The sequence below is a fragment of the Danio rerio genome, chromosome 15 (genome assembly GCF_049306965.1).
Source record: "Danio rerio strain Tuebingen ecotype United States chromosome 15, GRCz12tu, whole genome shotgun sequence".
NCBI classification, from domain to species: Eukaryota; Metazoa; Chordata; class Actinopteri; order Cypriniformes; family Danionidae; genus Danio; species Danio rerio.
The window spans coordinates 35,623,141-35,642,045 of record NC_133190.1 but is presented as its reverse complement, the minus strand read 5'-3'; the positions used below and the strand labels follow the sequence as shown (position 1 = coordinate 35,642,045).

General features: G+C 33.9%; 1 protein-coding gene across 13 annotated transcripts in view; it reads left to right on the top strand.

Annotated features, from left to right (window-relative positions):
* Positions 1-18,905, top strand: part of nbeab (neurobeachin b) — a 770,985-nt gene that overhangs the window by 436,853 nt on the left and 315,227 nt on the right. For 11 of the 13 annotated variants that reach the window (XM_073923810.1, XM_073923809.1, XM_073923808.1 and 8 more), the window contains 3 exons: positions 9,190-9,307; positions 13,115-13,217; positions 16,706-16,821. The exons of the other annotated variants lie outside the window; for them this stretch is intronic. In XM_073923810.1, coding sequence (XP_073779911.1) covers positions 9,190-9,307; positions 13,115-13,217; positions 16,706-16,821 — 337 coding nt within the window. The remainder of the gene's footprint in view (positions 1-9,189; positions 9,308-13,114; positions 13,218-16,705; positions 16,822-18,905) is intronic. 13 annotated transcript variants of the gene reach the window in all.

The window sequence follows — 18,905 nt, the reverse complement described above, 5'->3', positions numbered from 1 at the left end:
TTTTTAAAATCCTGAATCAATATTGGAGTTAGTTTTGCATGCTGGAGGAAGGATGATGGCATGGCTGAAGTATTTCTTTAAGACTGGTAATGCTCTGTTTTATAACTATTTTAGTTACTCAAAGCTGATGTAGATCATGTTGTTGGTATGAATGGTTTATATGCACAAGCGTGTTGTTCAGCCACTGAAATCTTCCGGCAAAAGATTGATGTGACTATTTTCAGTTTCAAAAGGCCTTTTATAGCATTGATAATGTAGATTTTTGTAGTTTGACAACAAAACATCAGTAAATAGCGCTATTCCACCAGCCTGCTTTACTAAGCTGAAGTTGCTTCTATATTCACAATGGTTCATTTTTGAACAATGACAGCCTCCCTATACTGTTTACCATGCTACTCTGAATATTCACTCTGAAATAGCATGTAAGTGTGGATTAGTAATAAGTGTAATTGCTGCACGTTGCCGGCCAACCACTAACAACATTTTTCACTGGTGAATGAAATGAACTAGTGGGTTGTCTGCTTTCATGTCACGGTGTGCACATTCATGATTTCAGGAGGCTTTGAAACACAGTCCCTCCCCTGCCGTCCAAAGATAATATGCTACCCGGTTACCTACTGCACCTGTAACTACAAGTTTATTACCTGCCTGTTAATAAGATGTTGGCTGATCTTTAGACTTAATTATAAAGTGTGATCCTATTCTAAATGGCTAAACTTGCCCAATACACTGTAAAAACATCTGTAAAATAGCAGCTTTCTGTATTTTGTGATTTATGTTTTTAATTTTCACTATTTATTTATGCTTTTGAATTTCATTCTGGGACTTTGATTTTTCTTCCAACAACTTTTAACCTTAAAAAGTTTGTAAAAGTAACTTTTATTGACCTTTTTAATCATTTAAAGTGGTATATTGTCTGGGATGGACTTATTTCTCTGTATATTATTTCCATACATCATACTATTTCAAACTACTAAACTGTCAATTAAAGTCACTTTGTTAAACTGTAGAGTTTAATTTTCAACATCAAAAGTCGACAGGGCAGAAATCAACAGCCCATAATCCAATTCATAACCATAAATAAATAAAAACAAATTTTTATTTTTTATATACTATTAATAAGCAGGAAATTAGTAGTTTATCGGGCTAAAATTCTTAGTTAATCAAAATTAGCATTAGTGAGTATGTGAACCTAATAAATGTAAAGTCTGCATTGTTCTCATATATAATCTAATGCAGGGGTTCCCAAACTTTTCAGCCAGTGATCCCCAAAATAACAATGCCTGTAACTCGCGACCCCCAATATCCCCTGAGGTGGTTATAAATAAAGAAAACTTGCATGCAAATGCGCACACACACACCAATAGACCCAAGTCTATTCTTCGTTTATTTATTTATGTAAGTGCTGTAAATGTGCCGGAAAGTTTAACCTGGTATTATAAAATCAATCTGCTGCATCTGACGCTATTGCTAAGTCTTTAATATAATGATTACCCCAGGGGCCGCAATCCAATAGAACTAGTAACTATGAGCTACTATAGTAACTATAAACAACTATTTTTTTTTCTTTTCAGTAGGTTATGGATAAGATATGGTAATTCTTATGGTTTAATAAAAATAAATAGATACTTGGAAATCACCAGGCGACCCCCCTTCATTGTCCCGCGACCCATTGGGGGGTCCCGACCCCTACTTTGAGAACCACTGATCTAATGCACAGCGAAGTAGCTTGACATGCTGTAAATCTCACTTTCTGTGAGATTCGTTAGTCTTTTTATTTGCCAAACATGTTTGACAGGGGTACTCAAACTGCAGTCTGTGTGGGTCCTAATGCACCAGTATATCGATGGAGACTGTATACTGCTCAGTGAGCACTGTCTTTCGAATGAGATGTTAAAAACCGAGGTCCTGACTCTCTGTGGTCATTAGAAATCCCTGGATGTCTTTTCGAAAAAGAGTAGGGGTTTAACCCTGGCATCCTGGACAAATTTGCCCACTGGCCTCTTTCCATCATGGCCTCCTAACCATCCCTATATCATAATTGGCTTCACCATCCCTATATCATAATTGGCTTCATCACACTTTGTCTCCTCTCCACCGATTAGCTGGTATGCAAACTCCACACAGAAACACCAACTAACCCAGCTGAGGCTCGAAACAGCAACCTTCTTGCTGTAAGCGACAACCCTACCTACTGTGCCACCGTGTCGCCTGCTATGTAAATGTAAAGATTTATTATTATCAATGAGGTTGTTTACTAACTGTCAATAAAAGCAAACTTTTTGTGGTTTGTAGTTGTGCAGTTGCCCTGAACACCTTTAATACTTGGTTCAGGAGTGTTGAAATCTATGTAGCCGTGCAACTTTGTAATAATTATATTAAATAATTACAATTTGCAAACATCAAAACAATAGTAGTCTTTTGTAGTAAAGGTATGCTCACAGTTTTATAGCTAAGAATAGCTAAGAATAATTTATGGCCATAAAAAGACTCCAGTCAATTGGCAGGTGTGGCAAAATGATAGTCCCCGCCTCCAACACATGGTCCAGGTATCGGTGCGCCCCCTGTGTGTGTGCTGACAGGCTGAGAGCAGCGAGGTAAAAGCCTGGAGCCTGTTCCTACTCGGCTGCTGCTGGTGTGATTAGATTGGGGCAGAAGCCTCCAGCTGGCAGGCCTGTCTGGGACCCGGGGCCGCTCGTCCCTGACACTCGTCACCATTGTGACACCTCTGACAGGCAGCGGACGGCCCAGCCAGACAGGTTCATTAAGCCCCATTTTTTACAGCTGGGCCTCCGTTCATCTCTCTCTCTCTCTTTCTCTCTGCGTTTCTCCACGATGAGAACAAAAAGACGGCAGAGAATAACGACTGCACTTTGTAAAAGACCTCTATGTCTGCAGGGGCGCTGGCTTGTTGATGTTTGATATGCCGGTTCTGGTGTTATGACAAATTTTGTTCTGATCTGACCTATTTTAGGATGCTTTTTTTTTTCCCAGCAGTGTCTTTTGTTGTCGGGTCAACCTTTGGCCTGTGCTTTGTCACAGGACGAGACAGGCAAGGGCATGCATAGAAATTTGAATATGTCCACTGAAATACAAAGTCTTGTTTTATTTATTTATTTATTTGGTTAGTTAGTTATTATTATTATATTTTTCTATTGTAAGTACCTGACATATATAGTTCAGTGTTGTTTAGATGTAATCCTGTCTCTTAATAATTTTATTTATTTATTTATTTATTTTTTGCTGTATTTTTATTGTTATTGTATCATTTTTTAATGTCCTTTAAAGAAGCACATACAAAATTATCCTAAATACCTGCAAAGGCAATACAAGTTTGAAATATTTTACTATTTATCCCTTGTGCACTGTTTAAATCTACTGTGTTCAGGAGGAAAACGTCCACTGAATTAAATCAGAAAAATATGATTTTTCAATTTTTTTGCATAAATCTGTTAATCAACCTCAGTCCTGATTAAAACTACTAAATATTTAGAAAAATACAGGATTTTAACTCTTTAATTGACAAATTCACAAATTATGTCACTGATTTGGTGAAACAAAACACACACAATTACCTATTTTCAAAAAAAAAAAAAATACTGGGAACTAGATTATTTTTTTTACCTTTTATGACAGTCTTGGACTTGTGAATGATTAGTACCGCATTGGCTTTGATGCAATGTTAGATTTAATTTTTTTTCTCCTTAATTTACTGTAATATACCATTTATTTACCCAATGCTATTTATAATAGCCTATCTTAAGGATTACTGGTGCCAATTATGATCAACAGTAAAAATGACAAATTTTACTCAACAGGGAAAACCATAAGCAATCAAAAATGCATGATTATATGGTGTCATGGTTGTGCAATTAAAAGAAAATGTGGTTATAATGGAAGTCAATGGGGCAAAAACAGCCACCAACAGAAAACTAGGGAGAAACAATTAAAATCAATCAAAAACTATAGATCAAAGGCAATATTGTTTCGCATGTCCAAAACTTTGATAAAATGTAAAAACAAAATCCAGTCCTCAATTACTTTTTATATTATAAATACCTCATTTTGTGTGTGTTTTTTTCCACCAAATCCGTGACTTCATTTGTAATCTTGGCAATCAAGGAGTTAAAATCCTGTAATTTTGTAAGCAATTTAATAATTTTTATCAGGGCTGAGGTTGATTAACAGATTTATGCAAAAAAAAAAAAAAAAAAAAAAAAAAAAAAATATATATATATATATATATATATATATATATATATATATATATATATATATATATATATATATATATATACATATATATATATATATATATATATATATATATATATATATATATATATATATATATATATATATATATATATATATATATATATATTAATGTGATGCATTTTTACAACAGTTTAACTCAGTAGATGTTTTCATCCCTAACATTACAAAAGGGTAGTAAATTTGCCCACCGTGTATGGTTGAGTTATTTAAAACATTCAAATAATTTTCTCAAAATATGTGTCAAAATACAATTTGTCACCAAAAATCATCCCGCTGGCTGAAACACAGAAAAAGTGATGGCCAAATTAAGACTCAAAATCACCCCAGTGTGGATGAAAACATCCCCAACAGTACATAAGGATTAAAATAGCCCATTCCAATCTGAATATACTTTAAAACGTAATTTATTCCTCTGATTTCAAAGCTGAATTTTTAGCATCTTTACACAGTCTAATATTCAAATTTCCCTATCAAAAAGCATTCTTTATTGTTATGTTAAAAGCAGATATGAGTAGAATTTTTCAGCTTTCTTTAATGAAGAACGCCATTTATATAGAAGAGAAATCATTTGTGACATTATAAATTTCTAATTAAACCTTTGATCAATTTGAAGCCTCCTTACTAAATAAAACTATTTAGTTTTAATAATTTCTTTTCCAAAATAAGTAATCTTTTTTTGGGATCTTTATAATTATCAAATACTTCTGAAAAATCACTTACATGTTAATAAATATTGCTAATCTTATACATTTATTTGTTATTCATTATTAATAAAAAGCATTTCTATTTTCTACGGCTATTTTCTGAGTTATTGTTCTCTCCGTTGTTCTCCCAGCCTATGGGAAGTCACTGAAACTCCAATGTTCTTTCGACTACTTACCCACTAAACTCTAACAATTGCTGTTTTCCACTCATCCTGTATCTGTGACAGCTCTTTTGAGTTCAGTTCTGTGGAGGTGTCATGCAAGAGGGTGAGCCTATCTGTATTTCTAACACTGGTTGTTGGTGGTTTGTATGGAGTGAGGGTACCTGCAGCATTTTCATATAATCCATTTTTAATTGAGCCCCAGAGACTCAGAATTGACAGGAGGCTCTCCGGTGTCAGCGGGAGCATTATTCCAGAGAGAAATTAAGTCTGGTTGGTGGTGGCTTTCTGTGTCTCTAACCATGATTAAGCAAGCTCACCTGATTCCCATTCACAGTTACTGAGCAGTGTCCCAAACACGGTTATTTACAAAAACAAACACTTAAACTATAATTAAAATTGGTTAAAAAACTATTTCATACACTTAAATAAATAAAAAATGTTGTTATAAATGAAAAGCTAAACGTAAATGATGCTAACAAGAGTTGCGGAAAAAATTATTGAAGTGAAATATTGATTTTATTTTATTGATTTTAAATATTGATATTATTTTTCAGAATAAATAAGCAGCTAGTAATGAACTTGCACAAGAGCTATAGTCTACACTGAGAGTGCTCTGTCAACAAAACTGAAACTAAATAAGTGAATGGTAAATATAATACTAAAACTAGCAAAACCACCATTGAAGCTAACATCAGTGCAGCCAAAAAAAAAAAAAAAAAATTTTTAATTTCGTTTTGAGAGTGTCACATTTACTTGACCATGTTTTCAAATATGCACAAAAATGGTCAAAAATGCTGTATTACATATACCAGTTCAGTTTTTAGTGCGGTTCCCTTGTTAGTAAATAGTACCTTTAGGCTTAGTCAGGGGCTTGGTGCTGGTGTACAAGTGTAATTTGCGCTGTGTAAGAAGCATCTTCACTTTTGCATATCATGAAGTAAATTCACAATTTGTTGATGAAACTTTAAGAACGTTTCCTTCAGCAGATATAAATCGTTGTTGCGTGATTCACATTGAACATCTTTATTCATTCAATGATTTTCCTTTGGTTTCTTTATTCTTCAGGGGTTGCCACAGCAGAATGAACCGCTGACTTATATATATATATATATACACACATGGATGCCCTTCCAGCTGCAACCAAATACTGGGAAAACATTGATCCCCTTTTGGCTGCTAATGCTTAGTTAGTTGCTTTGGGAATTTTAGTATTTTTTTTTCTTTACCTTAATCTATTTTACGGTATAATATTTTAATTTTCATTCATACGTTCATTCATTCATTCATTTATTCATTCATTTTCTTTTAGGCTTAGTCCCTTTATTAATTTGGGGTCCCTACAACGGAATGAACCGTCAAATTATCCAGCATAAGTTTTACACAACGGATGCCCTTCCAGCTGAAACCCATCACTGGAAAAACATCCACACTCATACACTATGGACAATTTTAGCATACCCAATTCACATTCCACATGTCTTTGGACTTGTGGGGGAAACCGGAGCACCTGGAGAAAACCCACGCAAACACGGGGAGAACATGAAAACTCCACACAGAAATGCCATCTGACTCAGCTGAATCTCGAACCAGTGACATTCTTGCTGTGAGGTGACAGCGATACCCACTGCGCCACTGTGTCACCCCTGATTTTTATTAGATTTATGTTTATTATGTCTCATAATAATTAACAATATAAGAAGTAATTAAAAATTATAACGGTCAAATAAATGTTTAACTAAATAATAATAGTAATAATAACACTACCTCATACCACTTATAGTTTGTGCTTGCCTTTAACCTACACTCTCCTAAAACATACTATGCATCTGCATGAGTAAATCATTTTCAGATACTTTGATTTTCGCAAAAAACATGCCATTTTCAAAAATGTCTTGAAGCCTGTCTGTATAAGATATGGAAGTAGTATCCATGATGTAAACCCATAGGTTTCTGAAGAACCCAAAAGAAGCTACCAGTAGGCAAGGCCAATGGTCACCAATGCAAGGGCAAAGAGGCAACATGAGCAGAGCTACAGACGCCTGCTCGCATTTTGCTTAATACTTTATTACCTGCGACTCGTTTGTGTTCTGACCACATGTGCTTGGTTGCACACTATATCAATAAAGTGTTTAGACTTTTTAAAAACACTTTTGTACAACATTGAGCCACTAAGCATTGTTCTTATGATGTGTTTCTACATGAGGAAAACGCAAATGACTTCCAAACACTTCAAATATAGTCTGTGTTAGTAAATGCAAGGTTAATTATGAAATCCAGGCATAAACTGTATGACATTTCAGATGACAGTTCTAAAGCCTACAGCCAATCAATTTGGCAGATTCTGCAGTGCATTACAATTGAAAAATTTTTACAGTAAAAAATTATAATAATTTATCGTAAATAAAAAATACATTTATAGGTGTGGTATAAGTATATTATTTCGCTCACCTGGGAAATGGAGGCCAAGTGAATGGTTTGTGAGCACAATTGAGTGCACACAGCATGCCATATCATCTGATAAATGTAATAAATAAATACATAAAAGTAACTGACTGTGTAAGGCCACATAAAACAAAACAAAAATACGATATATGAGCCGAGTTCAGCAGCTAATCAGCCGGAATCAGCTGAGGTGAAGTGACAGCGACCAGCGAGACCTAGCCGTCACTCAAGTAGCCACACCCTTAATTATGCAGACTTGATATAAGCTAATATAAAGGAAATGGTTGAGTTATAAAAAATCACCCCCTTTACAGTTGTCATGAAGGGTAATGTTAGCTATATGAACCAAAATAATTCTTTGTACCAGGCTGTAAACACCTTTTTTCTTTTGTAAAGTTGGCCATTTTAAAAGTGGGCTCAATAGAAATTTGCTCTATTATGGAGTCAGGACTAGTGGAATATCGATGAATTGCAGTGTCCTTTACTTCCGTATTTGCTTCACCAGGGAGAGCGAGAAGTTGCTGCTTGCTTGAAACACATTTAGTTTTTTGGTTTTTTCAGTTCAAATACGATGTTGTTGTATAAACAAAAAGGCAACATGTTAAAATAATGTCTATTTTTTGGCTTAAAATGTCATTAAAACAGCCTCTAAAACTAAACTGAAATGTTCAACAAAAATAAAAAAGTAACATTGAAATAATATTAATTTAAAAACTGGATTATAAACTCAATCCTAACACACCCAGAAATAAAGGTAGACAATCTATCACTGGGTGGTACCTTTTCAAAAGATACGCTTTTAACTTTGTAACTTTACGGTACACTTTTGTAATTTTAATGTATAATAGGGTTTTTTTTGTACTTCTTAGGTATTAATATGTACCTTTAAAGACCTGTTAGGAACAAACATGGCGCCCCAGTGACAGATTTTGTATTTCTGACAGTGAACACATTCTTCTACCACCAAGTTGACAAAAATGGGCTCTTATCTATGTGCCACAAGTCATTCTCATGGTAGACCTGAAGTGTGTGTGTGTGTGTGTGTGTGTGTGTGTTTGTGTGCATGTACCTCTTGGTCCGTTAAAGTGGTAGGAGGGGAAGGGAGCTCGGCTCATTCTCACTTGTCAGGATGAAGCTCTTGATGCAACCTCCAGGGTCCCCGAGGGTCTCTGAGGAGAAACTCACTAATGATCCCCCTTTTGGCCTTCTCGTGTGTTAGTATTGATTATTTACGCCTGCTTTACCCCGGTAGGGACAGCACAGTGAGAGCGTCGGCCCCACAAGAGAAAGACGTGTCAAAAAAAGGAGGAAAGGTGCAAAGATGAGCCTTTGCATCATCAACAGAAAGCAGACTGCATTTTGAGATAATCAAAGCCTCGATCAATGGATGCCAGCCAACATTCCTGACGGGACTGGAATGTTTCGTCAAAGTGGCTTCGTGGCATGATGATTGGAGTGACAATCAAACTCCAACTATGGAATGTGTTTGCCAAGCAACGATCATAACATGTGTGACATTGAGTTGGAAAAAAAACCTGGAAAAATGTGCTGGATTGCAGTTGGGTTGACGTGTCTCTTTTCCTCTTTTCGCCTGTCTGTAGGTGCTGGTTTACTCCGAGGGGCTTCATGGAAAATGGATGTTCAGCGAGATCCGAGCCGTGTTCACTCGGCGATTTCTACTGCAGAACACAGCGCTGGAGATCTTCATGGCCAATAGAAGTAATATTGTGCTACTTTGTCTTTTTGCTTTATAGATACCAAAACAGACACTCAACATGTCTTAGTTGAGAACAAAAAGAAATTAAAAGGGAAGTTCATCAAAAATTTGGATTTAAGAAACCTTAAAAGTTTCTTTTTCTTGCTGAACACAAAAGAATATATGTTGAAGAATGTTGGAAGCTGGTGGTCTTTAAAAGGAAATATGTAAATCATTGGCTGTTGGTTTCCAGCCCTCTTCAAAATATATTATTTTGTGTTCAAAGAAGAAAGAAGGTCAAACAGGTTTGTGACAAGTGAAGGGTGAGTACATGATGGCAGTGTTTTCATTTTTAGGTAAACTATCTCTTTAACCTTTCTGCTCTGCTGAGTTTTATTCACCTTTTTAACCATATAAATTTAGTCAGTATTTAGTCAACTTGCTTTGGTTACTGGTAAAATGTTTCAATATGGTTTTATTTATTTATTTTGTAGCTTTTTGATTATTAAAAAAATATATATTTTACAGAATAACAAAATCCACTGAAAATAGCAAATTTCTCCATATCTGTTAGCACTTTTTCTGATATTGCACAAATACCTCACCATACCTTTTTTTTCATTGGAACATACACATTACAATATTCCAAATTCAATGGTAGTCAGAGTTGGGTGTGATTTATTCATTCATTTTCCTTCGGCATAGTCCCTTTATTCATCAGGGGTCGCCACAGTGGAATGAACCGCCAACTTTTTCAGCATATGTTTTGCACAGTGGATACCTTTCAAGCTGCAACACATCACTGCGGAACATCCATACACACTCGTTGACACATACACAACGGCCAATTTAGTTTATTCAATTCACCTGTACCACATGTCTTTGGGCTGTAGGAGAAACCAGAGCACCCGGGGGAAACCCCTGCGAACACGGGGAGAACATGCAATCTCCACACAGAAATGCCAACTAATTCAAGCGGGACTCGAACCAGTGACCTTCCTGCTGTGAGGCAACAGTGCTAACCACTGAGCCACCGTGTCGCCCCTGGGCTTAGTTACAAAATAGTTTGTTACTATATTTATATATTTATATACTAATTATATTGCTTATTTGTTAAAAAAGTAAAGTAACAGATTTTTTTGTTGTTTAATAATTACTTGTAACATACTTGCCCTAAATACTTTAAATAAATTCAACAGTTGCATTTTTTTAGAATAATTTCTAAACCTTCAACTAAAGAAGACAATAGGATATATACAGAGCTAGTGCTGTTCCCATGCTGATAAACTTCCGGTTAACTCTTATTATTTTTTTCCATTTTAAACGATACCTTTTACAGCATCGATGTTGTAATGTAGTTACAATACAATCAGTTAAACAGACTCTAGCATTCATTTATTTTCTCAAGCGTAAAATGAGACAAAAAGCTGTTTACTCGCACGCGCCTGTCAGAATCGGCAGGCTAGCGCAGAAGCTCCATTGAATATACTGGGGTAAAATAAATGCTCATATTATAAAGATATGGCGGGGGTAAATGTAATGCAATGCAGTGCTTCTTGTACAATCTGAGACCCACTTTATATCAGATTCACTCAGCCAGTGGAGATTGCTGATTTTTAAAGAAAACAGACCTTAAACGCTCCGTTTTTGCAATGGAAAATAGTTCACCGGAAGCGATTGACACAGATTACTGGCAAATTAAAAGTCCTATTAGCATGCTTCAGCATATACCCCATTCCACATGCTTAGGAAAGAATAAATAAACTAAAAACAATTTATAATATGGGTGACGCGGTGGTGCAGTGGGTTGCATGTTCGCCTCACAGCAAGAGAGTCATTGGTTTGACCCTCGGCTGGGTTAGTTGGTGTTTCTATGTAGAGTTTGCAATGCATGTTCTCCCCGTCTTTATGTGGGTTTCCTCCGAGTGCACCGGTTTTCCCACAAGTCCAAAGACATGTGGTATAGGTGATTTGGGTATGCTAAAATTGACCATAGTATATGAGTGTGAGTGTGAATGAGTGTGTATTCCCCGTGATGGGTTGCGGCTGGAAGGGCATCTGCTGCGTAAAACATATGCTGGATAAGCGGTTCATTCCACTGTGGCAACCCCAGATTAATAAAGGGACTAAGCCAAAAAGAAAATGAATGATAATTGACAATATAATGGTATATACTTTATGAAATATGGTGTCATTATATCAGAGTGTTTAACTTTTCTGAAGTATTCGTTTTTTTTTTTTTTGTATTATTAAAGCTAAAAGGCTTTGATTGGTTAAATAATTAAAAGTAAAATGTCTGTTGTCTGTGCCTTCAGATTTATAGGGATTTTTAGTTTTGAGTCATGTAATTAAATTGCTTATTGAGTAGTTAAATTACTTTCCAGACAAAATTAATCAGAAAAGTAAATACAACTTTACTATAAAATTAGAAATAAATTACTCTTTGAAGTAACTTACCCAACACTGATGGTAGTCAGTGCGATATTTTTCAAAGGCTTGATTGTATGTAGTTTATTGTAACACGTTTTATAAAATCACATTATTCTTCATATATTTTTATTGTTATTCTTTACTGCTGCTTATTGTCTGTTGACCTCTGGGTTTTATGAAATTCCTCTCTCAGAAATGTACAATGGGTTCAGATTGGTTAACTGTTGGCCCTGTGTGTTCTGATTCACAGACTGACCAATCCACTGACCATTCCAGCACATTTCTAAACATAATAGTTTTAACAACTCATTTCTAATGACTGATTCATTTTATCTTTGCTATGATGTCAGTAAATAATATTTTACTAGATATTTTTCAAGACGCTTCTATACAGCTTAAAGTGACACTTAAAGGCTTAACTAGGTTAATTAGGTTAGCTAGGCAGGTTAGGGTAATTAGAAAAGGTATTGTATAGCGATGGTTTGTTCTATAGATTGGTTAACTGTTGGCTGTGTGTGTTCTGATTGGCAGACTGACTAATCCACTTTTTTGTAGATTTTAGTGTCATAAACTCAGGAAGAAGCCCACTGTAGTGTCTACAAGCTGTTTGTTGTAGATCTTAAAGGGATAGTTCACACAAAAATGTAAATTATGTTATCATTTACTTACCCTTCACTTGTCAAAAAAACCTGTTTAATTTTCTTTTGTTATGTCGAACACAAAATAAGATATAAACATTGATTTTCAGATTATTTATTTTATTTTCTTTACTATGGATGTCAATGGTTACTGGTTTCCAACATTCATCCATATGTCTTCTTTTGTGTTCAACAAAGTAATAACAATTTAAAACCACTTCAGATATAATTATTGACTTAAATAGATTTTTTTTTTACTATAGATGTCAATGTTTACTGGTATCCAACATTCTTCAAAATATCTTCTTTTGTGTTCAACAGAAAGTAATAAAAATTTGAAACCACTTGAGAGTGAGTAAATAGTGAGCTCTCCCTTTAAAAAAGCAATTACAATATAAATTTGTAGTTTCCATCCATATCTGTTTCATTTAATTGCTTTCCTGTTGGCTTGTAAGCCTTAGATATTTATTTAAATAAAACTTATGTCGCTACTGCAAAAGTCACATAGTGTGTCAAAATAAGAGATCCAAGCACAACAGACACATTTTATACCAGGTAAAAATTGCAATGCATGGGATTAGATCTCTGAAAAAAAAGCTTTAATACCAATTGAAAAGAAAGAGAAAATCATATGAGGGCTGAGGAAGCAGCATTTGTTTACATGTTCTGAAGTCTTTGTGCTGTTTGTGGAAATGTTTACTCGTATGTGGATGTTACTGTACTCCAGGCTGTTGTTTAAGATGTCGTCATTCCCTCCCTCAGCTTCGGTCATGTTTAACTTCCCCGATCAGCCCACGGTGAAGAAGGTGGTCTATAGTCTGCCTTGTGTCGGGGTTGGGACAAGTTATGGTCTTCCACAGGCGAGGCAAGTTGGATTCTCATTCTCTAAAACACCTGCACGTGGTCGCCATGCAAAATGTTGTTTAAAACAATGTTTACTTGCGCTTTAATTTGTTTAAACATTGAGGATGATAACCACATCAGATGTCAGAATCCATTTATTCTGACTTTACCCTTGTGCTGTTTAACTGTTTGGAATAGATTGAGGTGGAGGTAGTTAGTATTTGTGGTATGTTTTTTTTTTATGTGTGTGTGTGTGTGTGCATGTTTTTCCCTGACTGAACTCTCCAAACTGTGCCTTGCTCTTTTGTGGTTTTTCAAATGCAGTTCAGTTTAGTAACATGTAGACAAAGTGCTGTCATAAATATAATTAGATTCAGTTAATAAATTACAAATGAATACATTCATCAATTGTTATTATATGTGTATACATAGGTTTAAGGTATTTATATAATTTCTATTTAATTATATATATATATATATATACATATATATATATATATATATATATATATATATATATATATATATATATATATATATATATATATATATATATATATATATATATATATATATATATATATATATATATTAGATTAGTCAGTACTGAAGCCAAATCTGGAGCTAATCTAACAAAATAACTTATGATAATGGTCCAAATATTAGTAGCCCAAATTTGAATGTTATGAAAAAACATTAAATAAAACATTTTAAAAGTGGAAAAATCAATAGAAAACAAAATACAAAATTTAGTTTAAAGTTTTTTTTTTCAGTTTTTTTAATTTATTTGGTGATTTAAAATAATATTTTAAAAAATGTATCTGTCTAATAAATCAGTTTTGTTTAAATGCATCAAAATATATTTCTTATATTCACCGAGAAATATATTTTCTAGTTATATTGCAAGATACTAGTATTCATCCTAAAGCACAATTTAAAGGATTAAATAGGTCAATTAGCTTAACTAATTAGGTTAATCGGGCAAATCATTGGACAACAATGGTTTGTTTTGTAGTTAATCTGGGGACAAATATTCTTAAGGGTCTAATAAAAGTGACCTTCAGAATATATATTTTAAAAAATTTAATGTTTTTTTTTATTTCTGCCAAACTAAAATAAATAAGCGTTTCTCCAGAAGAAAAAATATTATTGTAAATACTGGGAAAATTCCATTGGTCTGTTAAACGTCACCTGGGAAATACAACTGTAATACAATACAGTTAATAGCAACTCTCACATGGTCGCCCACTGAAGCTAAGCAAGGCTGCACATGACATGAGTAAGCTAGGTTGCTGCAAGACATGGTGATAGTGAGACCAGCGGGGGGGGGCGCTCAATCTGCAGTCCATGTGGGTCCTAATGCCCCAGTATATTAATTGGGATTTTTCAGATGAAATGTTAAACTGAGGTTCTGACTCCCTGTGGTCATTTAATATAGACAGGGTGCTCTGCCCCGGCATCCTGGCCAAATTTGCCCACTGGCCTTTGTCCATAATGGCCTCCTAACCATTCCCATATCATAATTGGCTTTATCACTCTGTCTCTTCTCCACCAATCAGCTGGTGTGTGGTCTGGCGCAATATCTCATCGCATAATCCAGGTGGATGCTGCACAATGGTGATGGATGATATTTACCCCCAGAAGTGTGTAAAGCACTTTGAGCGTTCAGAAAAGCGCCATATAAATGTAAGGAATTATTATTATAAATATATATTTAAAAAAAAGAAAAAAAAATATATAGATATATAAAAAATATATATAAATATATATATATAAAAAAAATATATATATATATATATATATATATATATATATATATATATATATATATATATATATATATATATATATATATATAAATACATTTTCCATTAACTCAAATTTTCTAGAATTAAAAAAAAGCCCTTTACTTAGGTCGTTTCTTGTAAATTTACATCAGACAATGACACTTGGTCAAAATAATTTAATTTATTATGATTAAACATTTTTGAATTATCCAGTCAGATTCCTTCTGAAATTAAAACACATGCATTTCCTTGACATCTAATATTGAGCACAAACATGCTCTTTTTTGTAATTTAAAGGAAAAAAAAAAATCAACAACAACAAAAATCTGTATTACAATACTTTTATTTAAACTTTAGAATTAATGTTTACAGACATTTATAGAATATTAAAAATACAAATATTAGCATTATACTCAAACCCATGGCTAGGGCCATACGGAATCTGTGGACGTTTTTTGCTATTTCTGCTGAGAATTTTAGTAAAAAATCTACAGATTTCTGCGCAAGGATTTTGGGAGTATCATAACTAAAACCTTAGTATGTGAAAAAATATATAATACCTTTTTAACTTTTATTTAATGTTTAAAATGCAAATGCAATTAGATTTACTTTATTTGGTAAACAAAGCAAGTCTCTCATATAATATATCTACTAAAAGACAGAAAATAATACTGTACAAACTGCATTGTACATAAATCAGATGCACATTTTTATATTAGTCAATAATATTACTGAAATTAATTAAAAACCCATAAATATAGATTTACACACATTTACTCAAGTAAATAAGTGAAGTTTTTAAACTAATTTCGAGAGGAGCACGTGATATAATTGACTGCAGCTGGCCACCTATCTACACTCATTAGTTAGCCAATCAGATCTATCCCAACTCACTATAAGTAGCCTAGCTAGATATTACTCTCTTATCTTAGTTTTCCGAAAAAAAAAACATCCACCCCCTTTCTCCTCCTTTTCTCCTTTACAAAAAAGGGGAGCTCTCGAGAACCACCTGATCTCGTACTCCCCTCACATGCTCTATGGACCTGGCGGGAGCCCTGGGCTCAACTATCTCCGAGCTCAGGGTTCTCTCCCGGGACAGCATGCCAAACCTGCTTACAGTTGTCAAGCAATATATAAGTGTGAACTCTTGAAACAAAAAATCTGCGGAATTCTGTGCATGCAGATTCCGTATGGGCCTACCCATGGCTCATAAAATCAGTAATTCAACAGTAAGTGGTCTTTAAATGCTCACGACAATTAATACGTTCTAATAATGCTAATAATAATACTCAAGACTAATTTCAAAGAATCATTGACACAAAACACAAAAGAGACATGAAACAAAAGATACACACACAAGTCCCGCACGTGGATGTGAATCCCTGAGCGAGTCTCTGCAGCAGAGTGTGTGTTGTCCTCATATTTTCAGCATGTGCGCTGTATATACTTCAATAGCAGAGGCGCATTATGGTCATCTGCAAAGAATCTCTTCTGCTGGAACTGATGCATTCATTACACACCACAGTAAAGAGCGTGACAGCCTCGCGTGTGTGTGAGCTGGTGTACTCTTTTGTCTTTTTTTGGGAAGCTAAATGTTACAATGTCATATTTTGAGTTATAATCCATCTGCGGAACAAGCCAAGTCCACAATAATCAGAGTAAAATGAAAGCAAATGTGGAGCTGGACTCAAGATTTGTGCTTTTTTTTTGTTTTTTTTTGCAGGCGTATTTCGTTGGCCAGCCCTCGCCAGCTCTTCAAGTCCTCTAATATGACGCAGCGCTGGCAGAGACGCGAGATCTCCAACTTTGAGTATCTGATGTTTCTCAATACCATCGCAGGTCAGCTTTAAATTGTCAGCTGTAAACAGACATTAAAACTAATGCATGTTAGGGCATTTATAAATGTTTATGATTAGTGAAACACAGGCTTAAATTTTTTATTTGGGGGGGCTTTTTCTGTTTATTAATAACTATTTGTTTATATATAATGTTATCATAAGTAGTATTATTTATTATATCCATATTTATGTTTGTTTTATTAAAAACAAGCTTAGATTTGCCCACCTGTCAGGTTTTAGACCATATGGAACACAGCATGTGTATTTGGATATTACTCAGCTTTTTTGAACACACTTCATTATTATTTTTTATTTATTTGTTTGCTGGAAATTAAAACTGAATTTAGAAATAGTTTTAAAACAAATCTTTGCGCTTAACAAAACAAATGTAATTATGTAGGCTAATGGATATCTTTGCGTACGACACGTTTTACTATCCACGAGAGTGAAAGCGAAAGTAAAGAATGAAAAGGCCTTATCTCTCATTCTCGCGCTGCAGATGCTTTGTTTAACTGTTTTCTCACTAGTGAAGTGTTCAGTTTTTCCACTTACAAAGTCGTCATGTAAATAGCAAATGTGCTATGGTGTGGCACAACTGGCTCTTCAAGGGAATGGGAGATGAGACTCTGATTGGTTTATTCTCAAAACACACCTATAACTCATTAAGAGAATAAGCTCAACCCTGTAAGACCATGCGCCACTGCGCAAAGTGGATTTTTTCGTCCTTTAAATAGCAAAAGTGGATTCTTATGTAGATTGTTAATTTGTTCATTCATTCATTCATTTATTTATTCAAGATTTAAGTTTGTATCTGAATACAAAAAATAATTATTTCTTTAGTTTGTTCGTTCATTCGTTTATTCATTTAAGATTTGAAATTTGTATTTACATGCAAAAATTCATTCATTCATTTATTAATTTATTCGTTCATTCATTCATTCATTTATGCATTTGCTTATTCATTCATTCATTAGCTTATTTATTTAAGATTTGAGATTTGTATTTGGAATACACAAATTCATTCATTTATTCATTCATTCGTTTATTCATTCAAGATTTAAGATTTGTATCTGAATACAAAAATTCATTCATTCATTCATTTATTCATTCATTCATTCATTCATTCATTCATTTATTAGTTTGTTCATGTGTTCATTCATGTATTCAAGATTTGAGATTTTTATCTGAATACAAAAATTCATTCATTCATTAGTTTGTTCGTTTGTTCACTGATTTATTCATGTGATTATTTATACAAAAATCCAATCATTCATTCCTTCTTTCATTCACTTATTTATTGTTTTTTTTTTCAGAGTTTAGAAAGTGTTTGTATCTGAATACCAAATGATAATTTTATTTTATTTTTATTTATTTTATGAATAAATTAATATCTTGTTTATAACATTTTATACATTTTATTTTGTTTTGTAAAAACTGTAACAATCATTAATTTAAAATTAAAATTAACTAAGATCATTCATCTACTTCATTCAATCATTCATTCATTCATTTATCAGGGTTTAGAATATATTTGTATATGCAAACACAAATAGTATGTTTTATTTAATTTATTATACATATTCACATTGTATATTTCCATGAGCATTAACTAAAACATATTGATGCTTTTGAAGTATTTTTCATCGTTGATGTTAATTAATACCCAGTTTAGGTAGCTAATCATTTTGTTTTTTAAATATAATTATTCTATTTTATTTTATTTTGTCATTTATTATCCATATCTCTCAAAACATAAACAAAAAAACACTCTCAGTCAGAAATTCACTGTTTTCCCCCTTATTATTTATTTAGGAGCTATATTTTCTCCTCATACTCAGACTCCTTATTGTTGCACAGCAGCGCGAGCTGTGGACTCTTTGGGATAATTAGTGTGTCTCTGAGTTGAAATGCTCTGTTGCAAAGTCTCTGAAGTGAACTAGTGCGAACACGCGGCACACACACACACACACACACACACACACACACACACACACACACACACACATACACACCTCCTCCTGACACTGAAATGTGTCATCCCTGCTCGCGCTACATATTCATGCATATTTATATTTAGCTCCGGCG